The 18,895-nt window shown below is 49.5% G+C and overlaps 1 protein-coding gene across 1 annotated transcript in view; it reads left to right on the forward strand.

Moving 5' to 3' along the window:
• The first annotated feature begins 5,527 nt into the window (after positions 1-5,527).
• The window catches only part of IPO9 (importin 9), a 48,310-nt gene continuing 34,942 nt past the window's right edge, over positions 5,528-18,895 (forward strand). Inside the window, exons 1-7 of the mRNA XM_069971491.1 lie at positions 5,528-5,773; positions 7,317-7,378; positions 14,640-14,726; positions 14,827-15,028; positions 16,449-16,537; positions 16,768-16,854; positions 17,912-18,031. Of these exons, the coding sequence (XP_069827592.1) occupies positions 5,626-5,773; positions 7,317-7,378; positions 14,640-14,726; positions 14,827-15,028; positions 16,449-16,537; positions 16,768-16,854; positions 17,912-18,031 (795 nt within the window). The 5' untranslated portion in view covers positions 5,528-5,625. The remainder of the gene's footprint in view (positions 5,774-7,316; positions 7,379-14,639; positions 14,727-14,826; positions 15,029-16,448; positions 16,538-16,767; positions 16,855-17,911; positions 18,032-18,895) is intronic.

The raw sequence follows: 18,895 nt of genomic DNA on the forward strand, positions 1-18,895 counted from the left end.
GTTGCCCGTAACCACCCCACGTTGCCCGTAACCACAGCAGGTTGCCTGTAACCACCCTAGATTACCCGTAACCACCCCAGGTTGTCTGTAACCACAGCAGGTTGTCCGTATCCATGTCACGTTGCCCGTAACCACCCCAGGTTGCCCGTAACCACCCCAGATTGTCCGTAACCACCCCACGTTGCCCGTAACCACAGCAGGTTGCCTGTAACCACCCTAGATTACCCGTAACCACCCCAGGTTGTCTGTAACCACAGCAGGTTGTCCGTATCCATGTCACGTTGCCCGTAACCACCCCAGGTTGCCCGTAACCACCCCAGGTTGCCCGTAACCACAGCAGGTTGCCCGTAACCACAGCAGGTTGCCCGTAACCACAGCAGGTTGCTCGTAACCACAGCAGGTTGTCCGTATCCATGTCACGTTGCCCGTAACCACCCCAGGTTGCCTGTAACCACCCCAGGTTGCCTGTAACCACCCCAAGTTGCCTGTAACCACAGCAGGTTGTCCGTATCCATGTCACGTTGCCCGTAACCACCCCAGGTTGCCCGTAACAACCCCAGGTTGCCTGTAACCACCCCAGGTTGCCGCGACCACCCCAGGTTGACCGTATCCACCCCAGATTACCCGTTACCACCCCAGGTTGTCTGTAACCACAGCAGGTTGTCCGTATCCACCCCACATTGCCTGTAACCACCCCAGGTTGCCGGTAATCACCCCATGTTCACCGTATCCACCCCAGATTACCCGTAACCACCCCAGGTTGCTTGTAACCACCCCAGGTTGCCTGTGACCACCCCAGGTTCACCGTATCCACCCAAGGTTGTCCGTATCCACCCCAGACTACCAGTAACCATCCCAGGTTGCCCGTAACCACCCCCAGATTACCTGGAACCACCCTAGACTGTCCGTAACCACCCCACGTTACCTGTAATCTCATTTTTTTTTATTGTATTTTAGTAACTGCGCTATTCTAATAACCGATACTAGCTGCGGTTTTACTCCAGCAAATTGGCGCTCCTTCCCTTCTGAGCCCTGCTGTGTGCCCATACAGTGGTTTACGCCCACATATGGGGTATCGTTGTACTCAGGAGAACCTGCTTTACAGATTTTGTGGTACGTTTTTTCTCCTGTTTCTTGTGAAATTTAGAAATTTTAAACTAAATGAACATATTATTGGAAAAATTCGAGTTTTTCATTTTTACTAGCCAATTTTGAATACTTTCCTCCAATACCTGTTGGGTCAAAATGCTCACCACACACCAAGATGAATTCTTTAAGGGGTGCACTTTCCAAAATGGGGTGACTTATGGGGTGGGTTCACTCCACTGGCACTACAGGGGCTCTGCAAACGCACCTGGTGCTCAGAAACTTCTTCAGAAAAATCTGCACTGAAAATGCTAATTGGCGCTCCTTCCGTTCTGAGCCCTGCTGTGTGCCCATACAGTGGTTTATACCCACATATGGGGTACCGTTCTACTCAGGAGAACCTGCATTACAGATTTTGCGGTGAACTTCCTCTCCTGTTCCTCAAGAAATTTAGAAATTTCAAACTAAAGGAACACATTATTGGAAAAATTCGCGTTTTTCATTTTTACTGTCTAATTTTGAATACTTTCCTCTAATACCTGTGGGGTCAAAATGCTCATCTTACCCCAAGATGAATTCTCTGAGGGGTGCACTTTCCAAAATGGGGTGACTTATGGCGGGATTTTACTCCGCTGGCACTACAGGGGCACTGCAAACGCACCTGGCGCTCAGAAACTTCTACAGCAAAATCTGCATTGAAAAAGCTAATTGGCGCTCCCTTCCTTCTGAGCCCCGCTGTGTGCCCATACAGTGGTTTACGGCCACATATGGGGTACCGTTGTACTCATGAGAACCTGTGTTACAAATTTTGGGGTGCTTTTTCTCTCATGTTCCTTTTGAAAATTAGAAACTGTACTCTAAACGTATATATTATTGAAAAATTTTAATTTTCCATTTTTTTACGGCCTAATAGTGAATACTTTGCTTCAGCCCCTGTAGGGTTAAAATGCTCATTATACCCCTAGATTAATTCTTTAAGGTCTGAAGTTTCCAAAATGGGGTCACTTATTGGGGTTTCCAGTATACAAGCCTCCTAAATCAACTTAAGAAAAGAACTGGTCCCTAAAAAAATCAGTTTTGGAAACTTTCACGAAAATGTGGTAATTTGCTGATAAATTTCTAAGCCCCGTAACACCCTAAAAAATGAAAATGAAATGAAGCCAGAATAAAGAGGACATATCGGTAATGTGACTTAGTAACTAATTTATGTGCTACGACTTTCTTTTTTTAGAAGCAGAGAATTTCAAAGTTCATAAAATGCTAATTTTTTTAATTTTTCATGATATTTTGATGTTTTTCACAAAAAACACACAAAGTAGTGACCAAATTTTGCCACTAATATAAAGTGCCATATGTGACAAAAAAATAATCTCAGAATCGCTAGCATATGTTAAAGCATCACTGAGCTATGAGCGCATAAAGTGAGACAGGTCAGATTTTGAAAAATGAGCCTGGTCATTAAGGCCCAAATAGGCTTAGTCTTGAAGGGGTTAATAATGGTCATTATTTGCCCTTAGTTTTACTTTGTTTAAACATAGCCTAAAGGGGTATTCCTGGAAAAATTGAAAAAAAAAAAGAACCAAAATTAACCCTTAACTAAAGAACTTATATATTCCTTGTTGGCTTTACTCGAAGATTGCTGGTCCAGTCACATGAAGTCGCAACCTTTCTTACAGTGATGTCCTACTTCCTTTCATCTTCTTGGGTATGGTGACGTCAACACTTGGGGGCAAAGCCATCTCTCGTACCCAGAACGGCCTTCCTACACGTGCGCAGTGCGATCATTAGTATTGCAGCATGCATCTGCTAATCCCACTGGGTACAGGGACATCAATGCTCCCGTAATCAGGTTCTGCTGGCTACAAGGGCGGTCTTACTGGCTACAAAGGGGTCCTATATGGCTACAAGGGGACCCTGACATTGCAGGCAACACATAGGACAAATATATTTCAATGGCCCTGTTCACACATCTGTACAAGTGTTCAGGTCCACGTCCCGCGCTACAAAAAAAATAAAGGATAGATTATAGTGCGGACTTGCATTTGCGGCACGAATCATTGTCTTCTACATAGTGCTCCGTAAACTGCGTAGCACTGTTACTGCACATTCATAGTGCGGTCCACCATTACAGGTCCGTATTCACTGGCTCAACTATGGATGTGTGAATGAGGCCTAACATAGCCTAAAGCAGACCTGTCAGCAGAAAACATTGCTGCAGGTATTGTTACTATAGAAATGTATTCAGGGTTAGCCGAGAAATGTTTAATAAGAAGAGATGGGACAGCTAATTCTGGGATCCTGTTATGCTGACAAATGCCTCCTGAGTACTTTAGCCCTGTTTGCTTAAAGGGGTAGTGCGGCGCTAAACATTTATTCACAAAATACCCAGAACCACTTTGGGCCAGGCTGGACTCTCTTGGTTGTGATGCGGGGCATCCCTATCTGTGTGTACGTAGTGTGAGATCAGTGGCCCAAACTCATTTAACCCTTTGAAAATAGCTGTTACTTATTCAAATTAGGAAAAATGCCAATCTGCCCACTTTGATGCCAGTTTTTATACCCAGAACCACTTTGGGCCAGGCTGGACTCTGTTGGATGTGATGCGGGGGATCCCTCTCTGTGTATTATCAGTGTGAGATCAGTGGCCCAAACTCATTTAACCCTTTGAAAACACCTGTTACTTATTCAAAATAGGACAAAAATGCCAATCTGCCCACTTTGATGCCAGTTTTTATACCCAGAACCACTTTGGGCCAGGCTGGACTCTCTTGGATGTGATGCGGGGCATCCCTCTCTGTGTATTATCAGTGGCCCAAACTCATTTAACCCTTTGAAAATAGCTGTTACTTATTCAAATTAGGAAAAATGCCTATGTGCCCACTTTGATGCCAGTTTTTATACCCAGAACCACTTTGGGCCAGGCTGGACTCTCTTGGATGTGATGCAGGGCATCCCTCTCTGTGTATTATCAGTATGAGATCAGTGGCCCAAACTCATTTAACCCTTTGAAAATAGCTGTTACTTATTCAAATTAGGAAAAAAATGCCTATGTGCCCACTTTGATGCCAGTTTTTATACCCAGAACCACTTTGGGCCAGGCTGGACTCTCTTGGATGTGATGCGGGGCATGCCTATCTGTGTGTACGTAGTGTGAGATCAGTGGCCCAAACTCATTTAACCCTTTGAAAACAGCTGTTACTTATTCAAATCATGAAAAATGCCTATGTGCCCACTTTGATGCCAGTTTTTACACCCAGAACCACTTTGGGCCAGGCTGGACTCTCTTGGGTATGATGCGGGGCATCCCTCTCTGTGTATTATCAGTGTGAGATCAGTGGCCCAAACTCATTTAACCCTTTGAAAACAGCTGTTACTTATTCAAATTAGGAAAAAATGCCAATCTGCCCACTTTGATGCCAGTTTTTATACCAAGAACCACTTTGGGCCAGGCTGGACTCTCTTGGATGTGATGCGGGGCATCCCTCTCTGTGTATTATCAGTGGCCCAAACTCATTTAACCCTTTGAAAATAGCTGTTACTTATTCAAATTAGGAAAAATGCCTATGTGCCCACTTTGATGCCAGTTTTTATACCCAGAACCACTTTGGGCCAGGCTGGAGTCTCTTGGATGTGATGCGGGGCATCCCTCTCTGTGTAATATCAGTGTGAGATCAGTGGCCCAAAGTCAATTTTATTTTTAAATAATAATTGTGTGGTTTTACTTTCATGCCCATTTTTATGCCAACCGTGGGGTCTTTTTTGCCATTTTTATCACCGGTCCCCTCAGGGCCCCTCACTTACGGTAGGGTATGAATATTATACATTTTCTGTAAGAATAATAGCTAAAACAGGAAAAAGAAAAATCCTCTGAATAAGAAACTGCCGAATAAGAAACTGGACAAATAAGAAACCAACTTCAGCCTCGTCAGAATTACCAGATCGGGAACACCGAATCACCATACCGGGGCATGGCATTGGGAACGCCAAATCACCACACCCCACTGGATCACAACACCAAACCGGAGTGCGGCACTGGAACACTGAATCTCCACACCACACTAGGGCACCGCACCAGAACACGACATCGAATCCCAGCATGAGATACCACACTGAGGCATGTCATCGGTACACCACACCGGGGCATGGCACAGGAACGCCGAATCACCAGACTGCACCGGTACACCACACCGAGGCATGTCACCCGTACACCACACCAGGGCACAGCACCGGAACACAGAATCACCACACCGGGGCACGGCATCAGAACACCAAATCCCCACACCACGGAATGGCAGCAGAACAGCCCACCACACCGGGGCAGGCAGCGCACATCACTAGGACGCCTCTCAGGAGGACAGCATGGTCTGCCCGGGAAGCGCCTCAACAATGACCTTACCCTTCACCCCGCGTAGCCCCGCCCCTTACCCCGGCGTGACCCCGCCCTCTCCCTGCGTGCTCGGCTTGGCGGGCGGTGTTTGGCGCGCTGTAGTGGACGGCATTGAAGTTTTCCCGGCCGGTGCTCAGCTCAGCATCAGGAGAATGGCGCAGGGCATGCCGGCCGGGCTCCCCACTGTACAGGCGGGGCTGCGGGAGGCCTTGCTGGAGACTCTGGGCGGCATCCTGTCCCCGGGACACGAGGTGCGAGCGGCGGCGGAGGAGCAGCTGAAAGTGCTGGAAGTGACAGAGGGTGAGGAGGCAGCACAGCGGGCACCGGGATCGGGCACTGAGGAAGGCAGCACAGCGGGCACCGGGATCGGGCACTGAGGAGGCAGCACAGCGAGCACCGGCATCGGGCACTGAGGAAGGCAGCACAGCGGGCACCGGGATCGGGCACTGAGGAGGCAGCACAGCGAGCACCGGCATCGGGCACTGAGGAAGGCAGCACAGCGGGCACCGGGATCGGGCACTGAGGAGGCAGCACAGTGAGCACCGGGATCGGAAACTGAGGAAGGCAGCACAGCGGGCACCGGGATCGGGCACTGAGGAGGCAGCACAGCGGGCACCGGGATTGGGCACTGGGAAGGAGGCAGCACAGCGGGCACCAGGATCGGGCACTGGCAAGGAGGCAGCACAGTGGGCACTGGGATCGGGCACTGGGAAGGAGGCAGCACAGTGGGCACCGGGATCGGGCACTGGGAAGGAGGCAGCACAGTGGGCACCGGGACAGGGCACTGACGAGGCTGCACAGTGGGCACCAGGACCGGGCACTGACGAGGCTGCACAGTGGGCACCGGGACCGGGCACTGACGAGGCTGCACAGTGGGCACCGGGACCGGGCACTGACGAGGCTGCACAGTGGGCACCGGGACCGGGCACTGACGAGGCTGCACAGTGGGCACCGGGACCGGGCACTGACGAGGCTGCACAGTGGGCACCGGGACCGGGCACTGACGAGGCTGCACAGTGGGCACCGGGACCGGGCACTGACGAGGCTGCACAGTGGGCACCGGGACCGGGCACTGACGAGGCTGCACAGTGGGCACCGGGACCGGGCACTGACGAGGCTGCACAGTGGGCACCGGGACCGGGCACTGACGAGGCTGCACAGTGGGCACCGGGACCGGGCACTGACGAGGCTGCACAGTGGGCACCGGGACCGGGCACTGACGAGGCTGCACAGTGGGCACCGGGACCGGGCACTGACGAGGCTGCACAGTGGGCACCGGGACCGGGCACTGACGAGGCTGCACAGTGGGCACCGGGACCGGGCACTGACGAGGCTGCACAGTGGGCACCGGGACCGGGCACTGACGAGGCTGCACAGTGGGCACCGGGACCGGGCACTGACGAGGCTGCACAGTGGGCACCGGGACCGGGCACTGACGAGGCTGCACAGTGGGCACCGGGACCGGGCACTGACGAGGCTGCACAGTGGGCACCGGGACCGGGCACTGACGAGGCTGCACAGTGGGCACCGGGACCGGGCACTGACGAGGCTGCACAGTGGGCACCGGGACCGGGCACTGACGAGGCTGCACAGTGGGCACCGGGACCGGGCACTGACGAGGCTGCACAGTGGGCACCGGGACCGGGCACAGGGAAGGAGGCAGCCCTGTGTGGAGGGCGATTGAGCAGCACCGTTTTGTTGTGGAGGGTGACCAGGCAGCGTTGTGCTTTTCTGATGGGTGACTGGGCAGCGCTGTGTTGTTGTGGAGGGGAATCGGGCAGCGCTGTGTGCAGCAGGCAGGTCCTTCAGTAACTTCTCTCCTTCTCTTCTTGTTTCCTGATAGAATTCGGGGTGCACCTGGCTGAGCTGACCATTGATCCCCAAGGTGCTCTCGCCATACGGCAGGTAAGACATTGGTGAAGCCTGGAGACTGTACAGGGGATGAGAGTGAGTGCTCAGCTGTGTGTGCAGAGTATTGGGGTGCTGGGGCGCTCCTGATGCTTTGGCTGCGACTGATGTCTCTATTTTATAAAGGGCCCCAGATGGGGCCAAAAAAGGCTCCTCATCCCCAATCACCCACTACTGTAGTCCTGGTGGTTACCAGTCCTGGTGCTCCTAGGCTGCCTTTACACAGAGAGATTTATCTGACAGATTATTGACGCCAAAGCCAGGAATGGATTTGAAATAAAGAGAAATCTCAGTCTTTCCTTTATGACCTGTTCTCTGTAGTCTGTTCCTGGTTTTGGCTTCAAAAATCTGTCAGATAAATCTCTCTGTGTAAAGGCACCTTTAGGGTCTCTCCTTTTTCTGTCATGCTGCACTGCCTGCAGAGGTGGTCGGGTCTTCCCTCTTCCCGTCATGCTGCACTGCCTGCAGAGGTGGTCGGGTCTTCCCTCTTCCCGTCATGCTGCACTGCCTGCAGAGGTGGTCGGGTCTTCCCTCTTCCCGTCATGCTGCACTGCCTGCAGAGGTGGTCGGGTCTTCCCTCTTCCCGTCATGCTGCACTGCCTACAGAGGTGGTCGGGTCTTCCCTCTTCCCGTCATGCTCTTCCATCTTTCTGTAATGCGCACTGCCAGCAGAGGTGGTTGGGTCTTTCTGTCATGCTGCACTGCCTGCATAAGTGGTTGGTTCTTCTTTATGAGGCGTGAAACGAAGGCAGCATAAACTAGTGACAGAAATGCTGAATGGATCCATGCGTTACATAAATCATTCTGTTCAGCGGGTATGTAGGAGAATGGAATTTGTGCCGCCCCCCTCGATCTGCTGATTTACAGGTGACTGCCTATACACAGCATGGATAGATAACTGGTAATTAGCAGCTGGTTTGCTTGTGCTCATGAATATCCAGGACTACTATGCACATGCACATATTGGAGATAACTACTTAATGTCCAGGTTGTTCAGGAGAATATCTCTGAATTAGCTGCACAGAACAATGTAAGTGATACATCATTCTGTTCACGGGTTAATGTTTCCTACCGACAGTCAAGATCTGTGGAAATGCCAGCTGTCAGACACAGAGCTGGTGCACTTCTGAAGTCAGAATAAATAATCATAATGATCAAATAGAATAAGTATCAAAAATATAATACAAATATTTGGCATTTCCAGGGGGGAAAAAAAAAGTCTGTGACCAGCAACTGTTTAAGTCTTGCACCTTCTATCCAAAGTCGGTATCTTCAGGGCTTTCATCAGCCCTTTCTGCAATCCACCGCATACAGTGGGACCTTATCCTTTGCTGTCGGGTCTGTTGTTGGGGATTGAGTAGGACTCTCCCTCTCATAAGGTTCCACTGTATGTGGCGGGAAGCGAGCTCAGAACTCTATTCCACGAAACAACTGGCCCAGTGCTGCACCAGTCATTTCTGATAAGGCTTCTGGACATAAAATTTAAGGGGAACCAATCACACTAAAATTGGCCATAAAGCTAAGGAAACGTGCTGGTACATCAGCCAGCACGCTTCCTAAACATCCCCCTGTACCCTCCGTCCCATGTACATACAGCCCGCAAAGTTAGTTTAATAGTCTCCCGCGCTCTGTAAATTACCATGCAAGTAGTCACGGTGGGCGGGGGCTTCTTCAAGTAGTCACTGGGTCCTGGGCCGGCTCCGGCGCTGTAATCACGCCCCTGCGCGGCGTAGTACAGCAGCGGCTTCACCCACTGCACTGCGCATGCGCAGCATAGTAAAGACGTCGGCGTGGCCGACGTGCAATGCCGGCCCCTCGAGTGACGTCACCAGGCGCCGCTTTCCATTACACCCGGAGGGGCGTGATTACAGCGCCAGAGCCGGCCCAGGACCCAGTGACTACTTGAAGAAGCCCCTGCCCACCATGACTACTTGCATGGTAATTTACATAGAGCGCGGGAGATTATTTAACTAACTTTGCGGGCTGTATGTTCATGGGACGGAGGGTACCGGGGGATGTTTAGGAAGTGTGCTGGCTGATGTACCAGCACGTTTCCTTAACTTTATGGCCAATTTTAGTGTGATTGGTTCCTTTTAAAGGGGTTATCCAGGCTTAGAAAAACATGGGCACTTTCTTCCAGAGATGGCACTGCTCTTGTCTCCAGTGGAGGTGCGGTTTGCAATTAAGCTCCATTCACTTCACAAAGGAGTATAAAGGTGCGTTTACACGTAACGATTATCGTGCGAATTTGTGCGATAACGATCGAATTCGAACGATAATCGTACGTGTAAACGCAGTGAACGATCAAACGACGAACGAGAAATCGTTTATTTTGATCTTTCAACATGTTATCGAATCGTCGTTCGCAAAAAATTTGCAGATCGTTCGCCGACTTAACCAATGTGTGAGATAGGCTTAAGCGATCGCAAAACCATTTTCCGTACGATATATCGTACCGTCTAAACGCTGATCGTTATGAAAAAAAAATCGTTACTCCGACATCGTTAATCGTACGATCGGGCCAATTATCGTTTCGTGTAAACGCACCTTTACCTTCTCAACTAATATAGCTATACTTGTAGGACTTGTCAAAATAAAAAGTTTTACTAACACATAAATTTTGCAAACTTGTCTTCTCCTTCTGATATGCTGCTCTTTTCCTCCCATATTTAACAGCTCGTTGTCAAGGTTACCGACCACCACTCAATTCTAAAAGCTGTGGTCTGGCTGATTTACATACACAACTATAGTATACATGTATACTCTTCTCCACGACATGATATCATCCTGTCCACTTATAAAGTCACAGTCTCCTGCTGTTGTGCAAATGGAACAGACAGTAGGTAGAAATGATCGGCAGTGAGGAAGGAGTGTTTCTGCAGGTGGAGACCGTACACCATTTCTCTGTTCTCATCCTTTCTGGCAGCTGTTTTGGTCACACTTGCATTTTGTCATTGCTCTCACCCCTAGAGGTAGCATTAGGCGGTGTGCCATCCAGAATGGCGTGTAATCGACGTGGGCTGTGGCAAGCAGAATAGCTGTGTCTGTCAGAACAGAGTCCAGAGCATGGAGCAGATACCAGGAGACAGGCCAGTACACCAGGAGGAGGGGACCGTAATGTCCAGAGCATGGAGCAGATACCAGGAGACAGGCCAGTACACCAGGAGGAGGGGACCGTAATGTCCAGAGCATGGAGCAGATACCAGGAGACAAGCCAGTACACCAGGAGGAGGGGACCGTAATGTCCAGAGCATGGAGCAGATACCAGGAGACAGGCCAGTACACCAGGAGGAGGGGGGCCGTAATGTCCAGAGCATGGAGCAGATACCAGGAGACAGGCCAGTACACCAGGAGGAGGGGGGCCGTAATGTCCAGAGCATGGAGCAGATACTATGAGGTTTGGAGAGCAACAACCCAGCAGCAGGACCGTTACCCCCTCCACAGGAAGAGAAGTGCTTCCAGAGCCCTGTACAATGATCTCCAGCGGCTACTGATATCCATGTGTTCTGCTCACAGTGTCAGAAACAGACTCCATGAGTGGGGGGCCCAACGTCCACAAGTCACAGCTAGAGATGATTGAACAGCGCTGATATTCAGGTTCATACGAACTCGAACCATCTGCATTTGACTCCTGCAGTCTTCCCGTTCCGTGGAAGTCCCGCCTGGAAAACAGGAATACAGCCTGGGCCATAGGTTATATTCCTGTTTTCCAGGCGGGACTCGGGCTGTCTCCACCTTTCCCACGGAACGGGAAGACTGCAGGAGTCAAATACCGATGATTCGAGTTTGTACGAACCTGAACATCAGCGTTGTTCTATCATCTCTAATCACAGCCCAACACCGTGCAGTGTTCGGAAGAAAACACCAAGATTAGACATTGGCGTCCTGTGCTATTCATGGATGAGAGCAGGTTCACACTGAGCACTTGTGACAGACTCGGTACAGTCTGGAGATACCATGGAGAATGTTCTGCTGGAGGATGCTGCAGCTGCAGGAGTGGTTTGGCAGTGGGTCAGTAATGATGTGGGGGGCTTAACAGCCGTGCTAGCCAGAGGTCCCTGACTGCCATCAGGTACCAGGAGGAGATCCTCAGACTCAATGTGAGACCATATGCAGGTGCTGTGGCCCCTGGGCTCCTTTTGATACTTGACAATGCTAGACCTCATGTCCCTGAAGTGTGTCAGCAGTTCCTGCATGATATAGGCTATGGACTGGCTCAACTATTCCCCAGAAATGAATCCTTTTGAGCATATCTGGGACATCATGTCTCCTTCCATCCACCACAGACTGTCCAGGAAGAGATCCCTGCCGAGAAAATCTGCCGCCCAGGCCTTGTAGGGAGGTCATACTAACAACCGCTTCCTCATCAGGAGCATGCCCAGGCCTTGTAGGGAGGTCATATCCCCCCCCCCCCCCCCCCCCCCCCCCGTCTTCATCAGGAGCATGCCCAGGCCTTTGAAGTGGGTCATACACCTCCGCCTTCGTCATCAGGAGCATGCCCAGGCCTTGTAGGGAGGTCATACTAACAACCGCTTCCTAATCAGGAGCATGCTCAGGCCTTGTAGGGAGGTCATACACACACCCGCCTCCTCATCAGGAGCATGCCCAGGCCTTGTATGAGGGTCATACACACATCCGCCTCCTCATCAGGAGCATGCCCCGACCTTGCAGGAAGGTCATACACACATCCGCCTCCTCATCAGGAGCATGCCCAGGCCTTGTATGAGGGTCATACACACATCCGCCTCCTCATCAGGAGCATGCCCCGGCCTTGCAGGAAGGTCATACACACATCCGCCTCCTCATCAGGAGCATGCCCAGGCCTTTGAAGTGGGTCATACACCTCCGCCTTCCTCATCAGGAGCATGCCCAGGCCTTGTAGGGAGGTCATACTAACAACCGCTTCCTAATCAGGAGCATGCTCAGGCCTTGTAGGGAGGTCATACAACCCCCCCCTCTTCATCAGGAGCATGCCCAGGCCTTGTATGGAGGTCATACACACATCCGCCTCCTCCTCAGGAGCATCCCCCGGCCTTGCAGGAAGGTCATACACACACCCGCCTCCTCATCAGGAACAGACCCCGGCCTTGTATGAGGGTCATACACACATCCGCCTCCTCATCAGGAGCATGCCCCGACCTTGCAGGAAGGTCATACACACACCCGCCTCCTCATCAGGAGCATGCCCAGGCCTTGTATGAGGGTCATACACACATCCGCCTCCTCATCAGGAGCATGCCCCGGCCTTGTAGGGAGGTCATACACACACCTGCCTCCTCCTCAGGAGCATGCCCCGGCCTTGCAGGAAGGTCATACGCACATCCGCCTCATCCGGAGCATGCCCAGGCCGTGTATAGGGGTCATACACACACCCGCCTCCTCATCAGGAGTATGCCCTGGCCTTGTATGAGGGTCATACACACATCCGCCTCCTCATCAGGAGCATGCCCGGCCTTGCAGGAAGGTCATACACCTCCGCCTCCTCATCAGGAGCATGCCAGGCCTTGTAGGGAGGTCATACACCTCCGCCTCCTCATCAAGAGCATGCCCAGGCCTTGTATAGGGGTCATACACACACCCGCCTCCTCATCAGGAGCATGCCCAGGCCTTGTAAGCGGGTCATACACACACCAGCCTCCTCATCAGGAGCATGCCCAGGCCTTGTATGGGGGTCATACACACACCCGCCTCCTCATCAGGAGCATGCCCAGGCCTTGTAGGGAGGTCATACAGGCATGTGGAGGCCACACACACTACTGAGCCTCATTTCCTTGTCTTGATTCATTTCTATTGAAGTTGGTTCAGCCTGTAGTGTGATTGTGTCATTCCCTATCCCGACCTCCGAGGGATGTTCATTCTGATTTACATTCATCCTTTTTATGCTTTATTGTTCTGAGCACATTCTACATTGTTACCAATAAAGATTTACAACTGGACTTTTTCCTTCACTGAGATCTAGGATTGTGGTCTTTTATTGTTACTTTTATTTTTTGTTCACTATCTCTATACATCTACATTATAGCTATATATACACCAGCCAGATCACTGCTTTTAAAGCAGAGTGGTGGTCTTTCTTAAAAAAAAAAAAAAAAAAAAAAAAAAAATTCAAAACTTTTGAGGTTTCCCCACAAGTGATAGCTAAAGGTAACGCAACATTAACATGAAATACAGTGTGGCATAAAACAATTGTGCGAAGTGTTGCATGGATTATCGGCTATTACCTGGGTATCATTAGTTTCTTGTACGTGCTGTTATTTACTTGTTGCACTGCTAAACAGCATACACTGAGGTATAAGGAGAGTGCCGCCGTAGTGATGAGCCAACCCTGAGCACGCTCTGCATTTGATTACCGGTGGCTGCTGAAGTTGGATGCAGCCCTAAGGCCGTACTCTCACACTTGGTAATCCATGGAGGTCACTGAGCGTGAAGCTGTGCAGTGGAGTCTGCATCTCCCGGCATCATGTATCAATATACGGCTGTATCAATAAAGTCCTGCAAAGATTTATGTTTTGTTTTTTTTTCCCCTAGCTCAGCTGGTGTCATATTGATACATGGTGGCAGGAGAGGCTGGGAGTCCACTGAGCAGCATAGCGCTCTATAACCTCTGTGGGTTAGGCCGAGTTCACACTGCATGTTTGCAATCCTTCTTTTTTTTTCCATCCGTTTTTATGGGGGGAAAAAAGGATGCATTTGTTTGCTTCTGTTTTTCCATTGACTTCCATTACCAAAAAAAGGATCAAAATGTATCTATGTTTTGATCCATTTTTTTTTATAATGGAAGTCAATGAAAAAACCAATGCACATAAAAGCAGTGTGATCCCAGCCCAAGGGCCAGTTCACACCAAAGTAAATTCGACGGAATTCCGCTTTCCGCTGCGCAATCTCGTCGGCCTCAGTGTCCCGCAGCGTCTATATGGGAGGGCGCGCACGCCTCTGCTTCCTCCCCTCTCCACTCAAAGAATTGACATGTCAATTCTTTCAGCAGAGGCGCAGGAGCCCTCCTATAGACACGCTGTTTGACACTGAGGCAGGTGGGATTCCGTGGAGGAGAGCGGAATTCTGCCGAATTTACTTTAGTGTGAACTGGCCCTAACAGAGCATAACAATAAGATCTTAGGGCTGCATCCAACTTCAGCAGCCACCAGTAATCAAGTGCTCCCCGCTCGGGTTGTTATACACCATTTCATAGTAGTTGGGTTTCGTTTTTTCTTGTGTCTTTGAGCCATGTTGATAATTATAGTTACTCTTCGCTCCTTAGCTGGCGTCTGTTGTGTTGAAGCAGTATGTAGAAAATCATTGGTGTTCCCAGTCGGAGAAGTTCAGATTACCCGAGACTACTGAAAGGGTGAGTTACTTTTGAACTTAAATCTTGTATAGGGGATTGAGAGTGTGAAGGTTGTGTATGGAATTACTTTATTTTATTTTTCTCTCTCCTTATTACATAGGCTAAAGCAGCAATCCGTCAACTGCTTCCTCGTGGTCTTAGAGAGTCCATAAGTAAAGTACGTTCCAGTGTAGCATATGCTGTGTCTGCTATTGCACATTGGGATTGGCCTGAAGCCTGGCCGCAGCTTTTTAGCTTGCTCATGGAGATGCTAGTAAGCGGGGAAGTCAATGCTGTCCATGGTGCCATGAGAGTTTTGACAGGTACAAAAAGTTTTATGATTGTTGAGTTCTGTGATAACAGTTAAATGGGTACTCAGAAAAAATAAATCTGTTGGTGTCAAAGTTATACATATTTGTAAATGACTTCTATTAAAAAAAATTCCAGCACTTATCAGCTGCTGTATGCCTACAGGAAGGGGTGTATTCTTTCCAGTGTGACACAGTTCTCTCTGCTGCCACCTCTGTCCATGTCAGGAACAGTCCAGAGCAGTAGCAAATCCCCATAGAAATTTCCTCCTGTTCTGGACAGTTCCTGCCATAGACAGAAGTGGCAGCAAAGAGCACTGTGTCAGACTGGAGAGAATATGCCACTTCCTGTAGAACTGAGAAGTACTGGAAGACTGGAGATTTTTTTTTTTTTTTTTTAACATAGAAGTAATTTACAAAGCTATATAACTTTCTGGCACCAGTAGATTTAACATTTTTTTTCCTTTGTAGTACCCCTTTAAAATGCGAGGAGTTCTATTACAAGAAGCTTCAAACATATTGTAGCGTACAGTCCTGTGCCTAAATATTTTGGAGGAGTGTTGAATGTGTCCTGTGTATGTAACCGAACCAGTGACTAGAAAATGGCAGGCAGTATTACAGGGTCAACTCCGAGGGCTCTGGAGGATGTTCTGCTGCTACAAATATGAGACAATTCAGACTACGCGCTCACCTTTTTTTTAAGATTTACCAACCACAACAGCTGGAAGTTTCCTCCAAGCATCTACTACTCTATCAGCAAAGTAATATTTTCTCTTGTTGCTTCAGATCTTTCCCCAAATAACCTCAGATCATGGCCCCTTGTTCTTGCTGTATATATGTAATGCATTGATGCTGTATGTATGGTTGCTATATGTTACACTTAAAGAGGATGTACCACCAGGTACATCCTCTTTAATCTAAACCCACTGATCGAACGGCGCCGGCACGGGGAAGCTGGTGCTGTGGTCCGCTTTTCGGACCGCGTCCTGGTTCCCGTGCTCGGCGCCGTTCTATGCACCGGAACCGGACGGTGCTCAAGCACTGGAGGCCGTCCGGCCCGCCCCCAGTGGGAGGAAATTCCCTCCCCTGTATGACGCGTCTCCGTTCATTCCAAGGGAGCCGTGTCATACAGGGGAGGGAATTCCCTCCCACTGGGGGCGGGCCGGCCTACCTCCAGTGCTTGAGCACCGACTGGTTCCGGTGCATAGAACGGCGAAGTGCACGCGAACCGGGCTGCGGTCCGAAAAAGGGACCGCGGCACCGGCTTCCCCGTGCCAGCGCCGTTTGACCCGTGGGTTCAGATTAAAGAGTGTGTACCTGGTGGTACATCCTCTTTAAGCAGTTTCTGCCATTTACAGGTTTACATTGCATGAGATGTTTAATATGTTTTCTGCAAACATTGTCCATGCTATAAAACGGCTTCCCTTCTTCTTAGAGTTTACTCGTGAGGTCACTGACACACAGATGCCTTTGGTCGCTCCTGTCATTCTCCCAGAGATGTACAAGATCTTTACCATGAGCGAGGTGAGTTACATGGATTTACTTGTCTGGCAAAATCTGGCATCTGTGTAGAGGTGTTTATATCCTGTGTGTAGATAGTCTATACAGGCTCCCACGCAGTAATATTGCCCATCATACAGCCCATAGGCCACCTCTGTGCCCTGATATAGTCCTCATCTCAAGTATATGCATTAATAACTGCACTGCACACTTCTCCCCATGATTTTCTCTCCATCTTTCATCCTTATTTCCAGGTATATGGCATTCGTACTCGGTCTAGAGCTGTGGAGATTTTCACTACATGTGCCCACATGATCTGTACGATGGAGGAGCTGGAAAAGGTTTGATGTCTTTCATTATTATAACTGGTATAGAAATCCCAGCACTAGTCTACAGTGTTAGTAAGAAACTGACTCTATCACCACAAAGCCTGTAGGACATCTGAATTGGTGTAAAACCTACAGATGACCGTGTGTATAGCGTCTTAGGGGGAGACCAGAATCTGACGCGTTATCACCCTAAGAAGACATTACTGCTCATTGGTTGGATGGAGGTGGGGGGGGGGGGCGGTGTGGCTAGAGGGGTGTATACAGAAAAGGGGGTACGCTAGTCAGATACAATACTGTTTGGAGGGCATACTATTAAGAAGTTGTGTGAAACTGCCTGACCTCTTAGGACTCTTGCACAGCCCGATGACTTTCTGTAAGTGAGCGCTGGTATCCTAGGTCTGCACTCGCTTACTGAGCCCATACACTGCCCGATAATCTGGCAGCAAGGGCTGCACAGACATCGTTAGCGATGTCCTTGGAGCCCTTGTAAAAAAATAAATAAAATAAACTCCTGCATACCTCTCCGCACTGTGCTTCAGCCCGCTCCTGGCACTGTCTGAAGTCACAGGCCGCTCAGCCAATCACTGGGACAGTGCCACGGCGGGCTGAAGCTACAGGACATCAGGGAGCGTGGAGAGGTATGAGAGGTAGGTTTTTTACACAGTCACCAGCCGTCAGCCAGGCATTGCTTTTACATTAAGCTATTACACGCAGCAATAATGGCCAATAATTTTAGGTCTGGACCAAAAGAGGCGATCAGCTTATGATCATTGTCTCCATTACACAGAGCGATGATCGGGCTGATTTGGACGATAATCGCTCCATGTAATAGGGCCTTACTGTCTGTGCTTGCCTGCATCCAGTCCATTGCTCCTGTTTGGTTACTGCTTATGGAGATGCGTTGGGATGGTGGGGGGGGGGGGGGTGATGTGGATTATTTGGGTATTGCTATGAAGTTACTCAGATTGATGATGTCACTGTCTCCTTTGTTGGACGACTGGTCCTGCTGGAAACATTAATCTGTGAATATGTTCCTAGTTTGTAACCAGATTTGTGTTTCTTTCCTCAGGGTGCGGCGCACGCGCTCATCTTCCCGGTCATCCAGCAGTTTACAGATGCATTTGTCCAGGCACTTCAGATGCCTGATGGCCCTTCTTCTGATAGTGGCTTAAAGATGGAGGTGTTAAAGGTACATTCTTAAATGGGTATTCTCATGTTCCATCACGGCTTCCTGGCTCCCTGCATTCAGTTTGCGCCTTTATAATTCCATTGACATTAATGAAAGTGTAATGGTGCAGCCCTGTGGGGTATGCTGCTGATGCCACTCCTGGTAGGAGGGGAGGCTCTCTTGGTAAACAATCTGCCATTGCCTTTTGCCTGCAAGGTCTTATATACGAGTTTTATATGAGCTATTAGAAGATTGTGTTGTAAAATCCTCTCGTGTTATAGAGCTGGAGGAGATGAGCAGGTCCATACTGCAGGGAGACCTTGGTGAAATGTTTTGGTGTAACGCAATTGTGACAAATTGTGTCTAAGTGACATATTTGTCTTAAAGGGGTTATCCAGGGTTAAAAGAAATAGCTATTTCCTTGCAGAAAACAGCACCACCCCTGTCTCCAGGTTATTTCCAGTATTACAATTCAGCATTGTTCATTTCAATGGAACTGAGCTGCAAAATGCACACCCTAACTAGAAAAGTTGTGCTGTTTCTGAAAGATAGCAGATGTTTTTTTTTTTTTTTAAAGCCCAGATAACCCCTTTATTATGTTTTCATACACACATAGCATTGAGTCACCAATTATACATGACCTCTAGACTCCTAAGCCCAAAATGAGCCAAAATTTCAGTGAATTAAGTTGTACTGTTTCTTTTAGCCAAAAACGATATATATCCGCCCTCCCAGCCTCTCCTGCTGTATAACATGTCTGCAGGTTAGAGGACTTCAGTTTAGTGTGACAAGTTCTCTATAACCCTTTTACATTGTTGATGTGGCTATTTACGTCAGCGGACCTGGAAAATGAGTATGGAGTGGGCCCAGGAGCCATTTGCAGTC

Source organism: Dendropsophus ebraccatus, chromosome 5, assembly GCF_027789765.1.
Source record: "Dendropsophus ebraccatus isolate aDenEbr1 chromosome 5, aDenEbr1.pat, whole genome shotgun sequence".
NCBI lineage: Eukaryota > Metazoa > Chordata > Amphibia > Anura > Hylidae > Dendropsophus > Dendropsophus ebraccatus.